Here is a 13,395-nt window from a genome sequence, read left to right on the forward strand (position 1 = left end):
CTCACTGGGGCCCACCATTTGGATTTCTCATAATCCCCTTAAGTGGTGCCATTTTGTGGGCATGGAAGGGAAATCAAAATGGCGGTTCCCAGACCCAGCTGTCCAGTGCAAAAAGGGTGGCCCAGGACAGCTATCATGGTGGGCTCTGCTGTAGCATTGAGGTACTGGCAGCTGCCTGAGGATTCTTCGTGCTAACGCTGAACTTGCCATGGAACCATTGAAAAGAAAGGGGGAAAGCAGAATGAAAAACAGAGAGCGATGACTTGTTGTGCAATTCAATCAATGTAAACTTGTCAGCCCTGGTGGTTAATGTGGAACAAATCTGAGTAATAGCCCTGTGTAATAGCAATCCGATTAGTGTTTGGGAAACAAGGTTGACCTCTAACCCAGCACTGTGCACAATAGCAAATCAGACCGTCAGCAGCATTCTAAACCATAACTGCATGAGCAGAAAGGAACCTGTGGGAAGCATCAAATGTGTGCCCTCCCTTCCTCTCCTCTTTCCACATGGCCGGGAGGAGGAATAAACAGAATTCAGTTCCAGCTTTTGCAGATCCCTGGTTTGTCTTTATGTGCAAAGCAGGAATCGTGCTTTAAAGTAAACTCTAGCTTGTCAAACAAAACAGCAAAACAGCCCAAGGGTTGTTGCTGGCTTGTTTAGCAGTTGAGTAGACTCCTTGCTTGTTCAGCAATGGGCTAGACTAGGGCTCCCCCAGCCACCGGCTCAGTACCGGATGCTTTGCCTGTGTGGCAGCTTCTCCAGTGGGGAAGACACCATGTGGGCCAATCCCCCACCAGGATCTCCCATTGCTGCTTCTGATCTGTGATTGGAGTTGAGAGTGGGATTCCCCTGTGGCAGTATTTGAGTGCAGGCAGGGGCGGCCCAAGACTTTTTTCTGCCTGAGGCAAAGGACAAGTTGGAGAATTGAATATTTCTTGTCGCTGATACATGCCCTGAAAAGACAAGGACACACTTTGACAAGGCAAGGATATCGGTAAAAATAGAATGGGAGGCTTTGCACATCCCTAACATCCCAAGTGCACAAGGTTGGCTTCTGTAATCTGATCCCGACATGGTCTTAAAGTATACCCCTTTATCGTAGATCAGCTACCAGAGCATTGAATCCTCTGACCCAGCAGTCAATGTCCCCGGCCCGCGACGCACTGTCTCCAAGCTCCGAAACGAAACCTACCATGTCTTCTCCAACCTTCATCCTGGGACAACCTACCTCTTTTCAGTGCGGGCGCGAACGGGCAAGGGCTTTGGACAAACAGCACTAACAGAGATCACTACCAACATCTCAGGTAGGTGCTGGTGGGTGCAGAGAGGTGAAGGGGCATTTTTGTGTGTGTGCAATCTAGGCTTTGTCCAAAGTACGGATGTCCAGATTTTGTGAAATCTGTTTCCTGGATTGTGTGGTGTTGTTCGTTCCGGTGTCCATTCATAGATGGATTTGATTTATTTCCTCCTGTTATGTTGAAAAAATATGCAAATAATTCCATAGGAGAGTTTGCAGCAATTTATTTTATTTTTTATTGCATTTATATCCCACCTTTTTTCTTCCAAGGAACCCAAGGGGGCGTACATAATCCTCCTCCTCTCCATTTTAACCTCACAAATTTCAGGAAAGTAATAAATAAATCTGAAAGTCCGTGGACTCCATGCCACAGGGGGTGGGGTGGGCAGTCCACAGCGGATTCCACAGGTCAGGTGCTGGAGAAATCCGAACTCATTTTAGACTGTCTTGATTTTCTCAAGCATCCCTAGTCCAAAGTTAGGACTTCACCTGAACCATTTTGGTGTCTGCTGTTGGAGGTTTATGGGCCATGGTTTGGATGCACTGCTATGTGGTGAGCCAATGGAAGTGTTCCTTTCCTTTTCTTTTTAAAAAACGATGAGCGTGATGAGCTGTTTTCCTGCTGACGAACACACCGTATGTGATCGTGGCATGATGGTAAGACTTCATGCCAGTTGCTGATGCAGGGGAGTGACATTTTCTGGGGCCTCAGCTAGACCAGGTTTTTTTACAGTGACCATCTCACGATTTTATGATCGCGAGATCATCGCCCTGGTCTACACGCGGCATGCGACATCGCGCCCGCCATTTTGGGTTTTATTTTGTTAAAGCAGACAGAGCGCATGAGCACTCGTGCGAAAAACGGTGAGTTTTTTTTAAAAAAAATACTTTCTCCGCTCCCCCCACCCCACCCCCAATGGGCACAGAGCTCCTGAGGAGCTCTGTACCCCATGCACAGTTCCCGGCTCCCCGCGGTTCCTCGCAAGGAGCCAGGACAAACCACAATGCCTGCCCACATGTTCCATGGTCTCCCTCCCTGCTCCCGGGATCCCCTTTGCATCATGTGAATGCACAAGGATGATCCCAGTGCGATCCCTGGGATATCACCCGGAATGGTATTAAAGGCAAAACTGAAGTACTTTGGCCACATAATGAGAAGACAGGACACCCTGGAGAAGAGGCTGATGCTAGGGAAAGTGGAAGGCAAAAGGAAGAGGGGCCGACCAAGGGCAAGATGGATGGATGATATTCTGGAGGTGACAGACTTGACCTTGGGGGAGCTGGGGGTGGCAACGGCCGACAGAAAGCTCTGGCGTGGGCTGGTCCATGAAGTCACGAAGAGTCGGAAGCGACTGAACGAATAAACAACAACAACAAGCTATGGCCTGGGTGTTCAACCTGCACTTTCAGCTGGATAAACATTTGTTTCTCTTCCAGACTACTTTCTCTATCCTTCTTCTTTATTCATTGGTGTTTCAAACAAGGAAAGCGCTTCTGTAGGGCATTGCTGAACAATACGCATCAAAACTTCTCTGCACTCCTCCCCACCTTGCAATCTCGGTGTTCCATTTCCAAATAGAAATACCGATGTTCCTTATGGACTAAAGTGCTGCTGTTGCAGAGTTGCAAGTGACAGGAAGGGATGGCTCACATGGAGAACTGCAACGAGATTTTTCACTATCACCGTCAGATCCATAGGAAGGGCAAGCACTCCTAGGAGGGGGAGGGATAGGGGGATTACAGATGGATTTGTGAGTATTTAGACCCCTTCTTGCTCCAAGTTTTGTCAACAGAAGTGCAACACGATGTAAATGTAGACATCAGCTCAGGGAGAGAAAAAAGCAGACAAGCCATTTTAGAAGAAAAAATAGGCTGATATACCAAGCCTAATCCTGAATTGAACACTCTCTCTCTCTCTCTCTCTCTCTCTCTCTCTCTCTGTGTGTGTGTGTGTGTGTGTAAGCCACTTTTTTCTCTTTCTCTCTCTCCTCTCTCTCTCTCTCTCTCTTTCCCTTCAAGGGAAAAAAAAAGCAGTCATGAATGATGTATCGGGAGACCTTTTTTCACCCCAGTCTGCACTGCAAACAGATGTGGGCTGGAGTAGGCTTCAAAAAGTTGCTCTTTGAGCATTAAATGCCAGGGTGTGGGAGTACAAAATCCATATGGATCTGTCTCCAGTTTCCCCCATTGGTTCTGGATCCGAACACATGCAGTCATTAGTATAACAAGCCAGCCCCATAGTTTTGCAGTTCTGGTTTCACAGCACCAGCCAAAGACCAAAACTCTACGATCAAGGAGCCTTTTCTTCACTCCAAGAGGAATAAAGGCAAAGCATGTGGAGCTGCTAGATGCATTTCATTACATCCTCCGACCGTTGTGCCTCCACCTGGACAGGCGCAGGAAGAGAGGAGAGCTCCGTTTTCACAGCGCTCTTTTCTCATCGACCTGTGCATGAAATTTGTGGCTAAAGACAACTGGTGAGCAGCCAGGTAACTTCAGTCGGATGTCTGGCAGTCCACCAATGACTTTGTGGAAAGCTAGGATTTTGTCACCCCTGCCTGTGCCCTGTGCGGTTTGCTTTGTATGCAAGCCACAGGAGGCAACAGACTTGGTATGCAAAAGCGTTCTGCAGTCCCAGCTCTAGAAATCCTCCTTTTGCAGGGGATATGGGGTCTCTTGTGCTCTCGTCCAGCTCCACCATTCCGTGATTACAGGTCCGCCAACAGCTGCTGAATGCTAACTGTTTGAGTTCCAGTGCTGACTGCAGCTGAATTTAAACCAGCAAAACGCCGCCACGTAATGCTCTCAGAAGCCCTTCCAAATCCACACGCAATGCCGCTTCCTCCTCACAGTGCACCTCAAGGCATTTCAAAATACTGAAATGGAGCTCAAGTGTCTTTCCCCCATCTGGCACGGCATTTACACTTTATCCCAAACTGGTACCAGTAGCTAAATCTCACATCCTCTCATTGTGGGTTGGGGGTAGGGGAAAGCCTTTCTCTCCTGGATAGTTATACTCGTGTTTGCCATTGTTTTCAAGTCAGTACAGCACTGGAGAGAGAGAGAGAACACACAACTTTTAAAGAAGTAAGGCAGTTGGAGTGTGGAAGCTGCAGTGAAGAGGCAGATCCCACCATAGGTGTTTACTACTTCTAAATGTATAGATTAAAATCCATGAGAGCTCCTGTGGCTGTGTCGCTACACAGCCTCAAAAGAGACAAATTCCTGGAGGAGAAGGCTATGAATGGTCATCGTCATCATCATCATCATCATCATCATCATCATCATCATCATCATCATCTCTCTTTTCTCGCTCAGGGCTGTTTCAGGAATTTCCTGAAATTTCCTGGAATTTCCTGACAACTGAGCATGTTTTAAGTATGACTATTTTCTGGAGGTTGGTATGGATGTATTTTGGTAGGCCCAATTTCTGAATGTTTTCTGTGTTTTTTTTTATATGATGCAGGTGATTGATGGGACTAATAGAATAATTGCAACATTTTCTTGTTGCCATAGCTCTTTAACTTCCATAGCCAGTGGTGTATATTATTATTATTATTATTATTATTATTATTATTATTATTATTATTATTATCCTTGTCATCATCATCATCATCATTTTTATATCATCCCAGAGCCCAAGATCTCTGGGCAGTTTACAAAGATTACGAAGCCTGGCTTGACTTCCAAGCTGACCCCTTGGTATGAGTCTTGGTTCCTGGCTCCAATCTGATGTCTACCCACAACTCAGCCTTGACAGTGTGTGAGAGCCAGTGTGGTGTAGCGGCTAAAGTGTTGGACTTAGAGATGGGAGATCCAGGTTCTAGTCGCCACTCAGCCATGGAAACCCACTGGGTGACTTTGGGCCAGTCACAGACTCTCAGCTCAACCTACCACACAAGTTTGTGGTTGTGAGGATAAAATGGGGAGGAGGAAGATTATGTACGCTGACTTGGGTTCCTTAAGAGGAAAAAAGGTGGGATATAAATGCAATAATAAATAAATAAATAAATAAATAAATATTTCCTGGTCCCTACAACTACTGGCACTTATGGTAGGGTCCTCTCATGCAATGTTGAGAACGTAGAGTCTCTTCTAGGGTATATAAGTCCTTGTGACTCAGCTTCCTCCTCTTGTTGGTGGGTCATGACAATCATCTCGAAACGCCCTTCCTCTGACCAGTTGATGTCACCTTAACACGTGATGGCTGTTGTGTTTGCATTAGGGCAGAAGACTGTGTATTACAGTGCATGCCCCTTTTCAGCATACAATTCTGAGGGAACAGCACCGGCTGCCTATCCAGTACCAGGCCAGCTTTAAGGTTTTGCTACTAGTGTACAGAGCCCTACACAACTTGGGACCAGGATATCTAAGAGAGCACCTTCTCCTTTATCAACTGGCCCAGTCACTGAAGTCACCAAATGGTATGCTCCTGCTGGTTTTGCATGGACCCAATTGGAGTCGATCTGGAGAAGAGCCTTCAGTGTGGTGGCCCCGTTTCTATAGAACTCCCTCCCTCTGGAGATTAGGCAGGCACCAACACTGTGTTGTTTCCAGAACTTCCTGAAAACATCTTTACTTTAGGAAGCCTTCCGTGAGTCAAGTTTTTTTTTATCAGAATGTATTTTTTAATGTAACACGGAGTTTTATTCTTTTATCTTATCTTTATATCTTTTACTGTTCACTGCTCCAGAATCTATCTAGATGTGGAGCGGTATATAAATGTTGCAAATAAATCAATATGTTTCAGAGAGAGAGAGCTGTGACACCCCCAGCCACTCCTGTGGCAATCAGGACGGGTGGCAACACTGAACTGACTGGATAACCACATGTCCCATTGTGCTGATACCTTTCAATGGGCTTCCCTTTGAAATAGATTCTTTGTGCTCCAGAGGTCCCCCTTCATCTCCTTGCCAGCTGCCCCGCAGTCAGGATTCAAATGGAAAACAGTGTGCATTACATTTTACAACCCTGCTGGATAATTTACTTGCACGGCGGTCCCCCAAAGATGCCTTGTTTACATTGCAGAGGCTCCGGCCCTGGAACACATTTCGTAACTCAGTGGAGCGGCTTTGATGGGATCTATTACTGGGGGTGGTCTGGGAAAAGAGAAATTGAATGCTGCCGGCCCTCTCTGTCTTGCTAGAAACGGTCTCGGAGAAATGATATTATCTGCATGAGTGGGGAATGTTGTCTGAGGTGGAATAGATAAGGTGGCATCACTCGGTGAGGAAGGGTTGGGTTTTTCATTAGATGGCACAGGACCTTGAGGGTACTTCTGCCCCCCCTCCTCCTCCTCCTCCTCCTCCTCCTCCTTCTCTTTCTTCTTGCACTGCACTGAAGATGGTGTTTTATTTAGGGAAATAGAACTGCATAGGTCAGATGGATGCTGATGGCACAGATGCGAAGAATCGTATTCCATGAACGTTTAACCAGATTAGTCCACGAGAGGGAAAAAGAGCGTCTGAAGCTGTGGTATATAGAGTCAGGCAATTGTTCCATCTCAGGCTTTCCCAACCTGATGCCCTGCAGATGTGATGAACTGCAGGCCGTGCTGGCTGGGAATTATGGGAGATGCAGTCTAATGCATCTGGAGGGCACCAGGTGGAGGAAGGCTGTTCTGTCTAACCCAGCAGAACAACTTAAGAACATCAGAAGTGCCCTGCTGGATCAGACCTTTCACATTAAACTGTGACTTTAAAAAAAAAGCACACAAAAATTCTGAGAGCCGGTGCAGTGTTGTGGTTAGAGAGTTGTCGTGGAAGTTGGGAGATCTGGGTTCTAGTTCTCACTTGGCCATGGAAGGTCACTGGGTGACTTTGGGCCAGTCACTGGCTCTCAGCCCAATCTACCTCACAGGGTGTGAGGATAAAATGGAGAGGAAGAGGATTATTATGCAGCCTTGGAGGGCAAAGAAGTGGGATAGAAAAGCAATAAATAAATATTAAATAAATCATTGCCTTTAAATATATATATACTCTTGGGGGGACGTTAAAGATCTGCATTTCTACATGCACTGTGTCTCAAAATATGTTTTTTTCTTTAAAAAAAATACTTTATTGATCCTGGAACTGCATCAGGAAGTTGAGGAAGCAAGAAATGCAGTGGATTATTGAATCCCAATCCAAAGTTTAGTCTGAGAGTTGCAGAACTTGCTTGTTTGTATCAGAAAATACCAAGATTGGATTCCTCAGGCATGGCATTCGTGTCGGGAGATGCAATGGCATCCCAGAACTTGAAAGAAGGTCTGCTTTTTCAGTCAAATAATGTTGCCAGTAGAGCAAAATATTTCACATCCCATTCATTGCCCTTCTCCCTACTTCGCCCCTGCCCCCATCACACACACTTTTGGCAGTGGAGCCCAGTCGCTTCAAACCGATGCCCAGAATTTACAACATGAGTTCCTAGATCTCGCAGGAAAATTTAGTTGTGCCAAGGCTGGAATGCTGGAAGGAACTATGCAAAGGCCAAGCTTACTGCATGCAAAAATATTCCAAGTGCCGGGTCTGGAGCCATACAATGAGGGACACTGGGGGAGGGAGAGAGAGAGAGAGAGAGAGAGAGAGAGAGAGAGAGAGAGAGAGAGAGAGAGAGAGAGAGCAAAGCTGGCATTATTTAGAAGATTTGGTATCACAGAGATAACAGACTCAGCCCCCACCCACCCCGTTCCCCCCAAATTCATGCCAGGGGGGAGATTACAAAGAGGAAACAAAATGTTCTGCCTTGCAAAGGCACAAACAAGGGATTAATTGGGCTTCATTAACAAGCCATACAGTACTTAGGGCTGTTTGCTAATGTCTTGTGGTGTAGCTATTAACAGTGCTGAATGGGTTGTGATGTTTTTTAATGGGGGCACAGGAATTACAAGCCAGCAGGAGGTGGACCTGAGTGACTACTAATTAATCAGGGCCTGCAGGCTCTTTGCAGAGGGAGAGTCAGGGCAGGGATTGTTTGGTTCATGTGTGTGTGTGTGTGTGTGTGTGTGTGTGTGTGTGTTTGTATTTTCAAAGGAAATGTTTTGCTGCATCAGCTGAAAGAGGGCAAGGGTAGGCAAAATGAGGTCTATGTAGATGCATTTCCACATTCAAGTAGGGCTGTGCACTGCACCAGCCCTGAATCTGAATTCCAAGCTGAAGTGGGCCGATTCAGTCCGAATCGGCCCAGAACTGAAGTAGGTCAGTTCCAGGTCAAGTTGGGTCAGATTGGGTCGAAAGCACATTGGATGATCTAGAACCCCCCCCCCCATGTGAGCCCCCTGCCTCTTGCCTGAACCCATTGTGAGTGCCCTCAGCTGTTGGCACCTCATCAAGGGAGCTGCCATTTTAAAAATACCCCCAGACCACGCAAGTCACCCACCCCTGGTTTATGAAGTCTTCATTTAAGTAAAATAAGCCAAATGTACATCTACTTTATAAAACGTTCACTGAAATGTTCACCTCAAAAAGATCGAAATTACCTCTCCCTCTTTGGTGTGGGTGATGAATGATCACCTAAAGAAATGAGGAGGGGGAAAAAATGGTTCAGCCTTGGGCAGTGATTCTAAGATGCCAACTGAGTTTTGTTTCTCACTCAGCACTAGCTGTACCCTGATGCTCTCTAGATGTTCTGTACTACAACTCCTATATGCCACACTTAGCAGGGCCGATGGCCAGGGATTATGGGAGTCATAGCCACATTGCCTATCACTGCCCTAAGACCAGGAGAGGACCTTCTTTGTATCCTACTTTCAGTGGAGGCATCATCAATGGCTACAAGAGACAGGGTCTTCTCAGTGACTGCACCAATAGGGTGTAACAACTTGTCCAGTGGGCCCTGGGTGGCCCTTCTCTGGTTTCTTTCTCCAGTCGGAAATCTCATTTTCATCCCATTTGACTTTTGCCTGCTAAGTATCTACTCTTTTATATAAAGCAGCCTTCTCCAACATGGCACCCAGCAAATGTTATTGGCCTAGAAACCCCATTATTCATTATTGTCCATTCCAGCTGGGGCTGATAGGAGGTGTAGTCTAAAACATCTTGAAGGTACGCCATTTGGGAAGACTGATGTGAAGGCCATGTTTTATCTGTGCCCTCTGCTTTTGTTGTACTTGCCGTGTGATTTTCTTGTATTTTTAATTAATTAAATTGGGTTTTTTATGTCATAGTGGTTTTAAATCATTGCGAGTTGCTCTGAGTAGTGCATAGGTGCTAAAAGGTGGGATAGAAATCTCTAAACAAAGCAAAAAAGGCAAACCTGGGTCTCCTTCATTCGAATTCAACCTCCTAACCCAGATTTCAGCAACTTGGTGCCGCAACGATGTTTTGGACAGCAGCTCCCAGCATGATTGGGACTGATGGGACTTGAAGTCCAAAGACACCTGGTGGACACCGGGTTAGGGAAGATTGCTCTAACTGATAGTCCACATTCATACTAAAGAGGGGCAGTGGGGAGGAAAGAGGAAAATAAGCAAATTCAAGTACCAACTCTCATACTGGGTAAATGTGTTTTGGCTTCCTTTTCAGCTCCCAGCTTTGATTATGGGGACATGCCCTCTCCGCTAGGAGAGTCAGAGAGTACCATCACCGTCCTGCTGAGACCAGCACAGGGCAGAGGTGCCCCAATCAGGTACAGAACATCCAGTTTACTGCACTTTATTTGATGTTTTTTGAGACATTGCAATTTATTGAGACAATGCAATACTTTGAGACAATGCAATACTTTGAGACAATGCAATTCCCTGTCTTCAATGCAATGAATTGCATTTCTTTTTCCTCTAATGTGTGCTTTCCCTTGAAGGCCAAAGCACGAAAATGCAGTTTCAGGGGTGGTTGTGTTCATTTTTTAAAATTTATTTATTTATTACATTTTTATACTGCCCAATATCATTGGCCCTCTAGGCAGTTTACAATTAACACCATAATATAGACATCAAGATTTAAAAAGTTAAAACTTTAAAACATATCATGTAAAACCAGAATAAGTTATAGTCCAGGGAAAGCGTGTCTTAAAAAAAAGTTTTCTGGGAGCATTTGAAGGATGTTACATTTTCTGCCTCCTGAACTGCATGAGGGAGGGTTTCCCAGAGGGTGGGGGCCACTACAGAGAAGGCAAGCCGTCGAAGTTCTTTGTGCTGACATTCTGTTCATCTTGGCAAGGCAGTCTGCAAGGTTTCCTGGTCCCAAGTTGATTAGGATAATAACATGACCTTGTACGTAGCTTGGTAGCTAACAGGAAGCCAGTGCCGTTCTTTTAACACAGGTTTTATGTGGGCAAGGCTAGGCGTCCCAGTGAGCATCCTAGCTGCTGCGTTCTGCACCGCCTGCAGCTTCCGAGCCAGACACATGGGTGTGTGTAATTGAACAATTCCGCATTTTTGGAAGCGTGCAAAAAACATCCCGAGAATTATGCTCATGCTCATGTTCATGGCACATCTGTAACTTCCACTGTGCTACAAAGGTCAAGGTACCTGCCTATCTACTTAGCCCCAGTCGGCTTCCTCAGGGGTGGATGGATGCTAAATGGTAGCTTTGCACCTTGAAAATGTGCAGCTCCATTCTTGCTTGTTCATAAAAGCATCAGGCTGGCACTGAACTTGACCTCGCTGAAGCTGACATGTGAGCTGGGCTGCAAGTCTGAATTCCATTGTCCTGCTGGGATGTTGTCCTGAGCCAGCCACCACATCCAGAACGAGAATGGAGCTTTAAGAAATTCGGTTTCCAGCTCATCTTTTTCTCTTCTCTGTAATTAGAATCTGTATTTTTCAGTGTTGTTGAACAAGACATAATTCACCTACACACACACACACACACACACACACACGTCTCCCAAACACCTGTCTTGTTCCTGCAGAGGAAGACTTGGTTGTAATTTAATGCATTTTTTTAAAGAGCTGCTTTTTTTAAAACAAGGCTCGCGTCTCTCCGTCAAAGCGTGAGATCTGCCTGCGAATCCTGCCAGGCGCTTAAACACTTCCCTCCGACACGCTGCTATTAGCCTTTCCGATCCTGGCGGAGGGACGAGGAAAGTTGCAAACAGCTTTCCGAGTTGGCGTCTTTAATTACAACCTTCAGAAGGCCGGGCTTGATTCGCCACATCGGCTGTTTCTGGGCGTGCGTCGCGCTGCGGCAAGACTGGAGAGCGTCCCTGCCTCTGCTGGTTTCCAGGCGCTCTCACTTGGATGAGGGATCCGAGCAGGTGTGTTTGCGTGCGTTTCACACCTGCTCGGCGCAGTCCTTCTTCCTTGAGGTTTGGCAGAGAGGGAAGACAAAAGAAGCAGGAGCAAAGGCAGGCATCCAGGTTTGGCAGCTGTCTCTTTCTGAGACGGTTTAGCCAAAGCCTGCCTGTTCTCCCCTCGGGGAAAGCCACAGGCGGTGGTGGGCAGCGCATCTGCTTTGGTGAGTCATTGAAATACGCTGAATCTCCTGCCAAGAAGGGAGAAATCTTTTTTAGTCTGCAGGCTTGCAGCTTAGGCCTAATCTACACCAGCCGTTTATTCCAGAATAATATCGAGTTCATCCCTACCACACCACATGACGTTCACCTACTCCCACGGTGACCTAGGGACGGCCCCTCAGTTATTCAGGAATATGACAGACTACTATTATTATTATTATATTTATTTATTTATTTATTTATTTATTTATTTATTTATTTATATAGCACCATCAATGTACATGGTGCTGTACAGATAACACAGTAAAAAGCAAGACCCTGCCGCATAGGCTTACAATCTAATAAAGTTGTAGTAAACAATAAGGAGGGAAAGAGAATGCAAACAGGCACAGGGAAGTGTAAACAGGCACCGGGTGGGGTGAAGCTAACAGTATAGAGTCAGAGCAAACTCAATATTTAAAAGTTATAGGGAAAAGAAAAGTTTTTAGCTGAGTTTTAAAAGCTGTGATTGAGTTGGCAGTTCTCAAGTGTTCTGGAAGAGCGTTCCAGGCGTAAGGGGCAGCAGAAGAAAAAGGACGAAGCCGAGTAAGGGAAGTGGAGGTCCTTGGGCAGGCGAGAAGCTTGGCATCAGAGGAGCGGAGGGCACGAGCGGGGTAATAGTGTGAGATGAGAGAGGAGAGATAGGATTCTGAAGTCTGTGGCTGGTGTGCCTCCCCTTCCCAAAGCTGTTGCTATTCTGCACAAGCTCCCAGCTTGGCGAACAGCCAACCCACTGTCAGGGGCGTGTCCAGCGGTTTTGGACATGTGTGGGAGTGGGCGTCCACCATTTTTGGCACAGGTTTTGATTGGCTATTGGTGTGTTTTGGCACCAACCATGTGTATTTTTTTTAACACAACCATATCGATGCACAGGAACACACCTTTGACAGAGTACCTACCTCCCCTGCATTTCTGTGTATTTGCACTAGTGCACATTTCGGAGGAGTTATTAAAAAATATCCATGCCCAGTACCCATCTGTCCAGTTCTGCCCACTTCTCTCAATACACCTTCGGAAGCGCCATCACTGGGCACACGTCCTCCCGCAATGGCTCTCCTTTACTTGCGGAAAACTTCCCTCGCATGTATGCCCCGTGAGGGACGATTGCAGAAGAGGGAAACCTCACAGTTATTCCTCCTCTGTTGCAAAATGGTGGTAGGTGTAGATCAGTTACACAGCTAGTTGATTCAAGTCTAGGCAGACCTCAGGATGCTGGGACTGGCATATAGCTAGGTTAACATCTGTCTTGTTTCTCTGAAAACTCCTGCTTTTGATGGGAGGCAAATGACGAGGCCTGCTAGATAATCCACAAAGCTTTTATTAAGCAGCAAACATCTCTTCCACCTGAAGAGAGTCTAATCTCTTAGAAACATCCCCCTAGGCAAAACTATGTAAATTAAGCAAGACAATTGTCCGATCAAGGAGAACAGGAAGCCTTTCTCTAAATGCCTGTAACTTCAGAGATTCTGGTGCGGAGCCAGGTTCTGGCACACTTATAGCCAGACCTACCTTCTCACGCCTTCCTTCCGCTCCGTGTGTTTTAGTTTCCGGTGGACCCTAGCATCAGCTAGGTTGTTGGGACACTCTCCTCTGGAAGAAAGCTCACTTCCCACTGAGTGTGTAGGATTTGGCCTTGACTCCCCGCTGGTGAATTGCCCGTGAGAGCTTCCTCCCCCACTGGTACAGG

At 46.4% G+C, this 13,395-nt stretch overlaps 1 protein-coding gene across 8 annotated transcripts in view; it reads left to right on the plus strand.

Annotated features, from left to right (window-relative positions):
- Window positions 1-13,395, plus strand: part of PTPRU (protein tyrosine phosphatase receptor type U) — a 410,313-nt gene that overhangs the window by 268,218 nt on the left and 128,700 nt on the right. For all 8 annotated transcript variants that reach the window (XM_063139805.1, XM_063139806.1, XM_063139808.1 and 5 more), the window contains exons 10-11: window positions 1,104-1,305; window positions 9,800-9,902. In XM_063139805.1, the coding sequence (XP_062995875.1) occupies window positions 1,104-1,305; window positions 9,800-9,902 (305 nt within the window). The remainder of the gene's footprint in view (window positions 1-1,103; window positions 1,306-9,799; window positions 9,903-13,395) is intronic.

This window comes from Elgaria multicarinata, chromosome 13, assembly GCF_023053635.1.
Source record: "Elgaria multicarinata webbii isolate HBS135686 ecotype San Diego chromosome 13, rElgMul1.1.pri, whole genome shotgun sequence".
NCBI classification, from domain to species: Eukaryota; Metazoa; Chordata; class Lepidosauria; order Squamata; family Anguidae; genus Elgaria; species Elgaria multicarinata.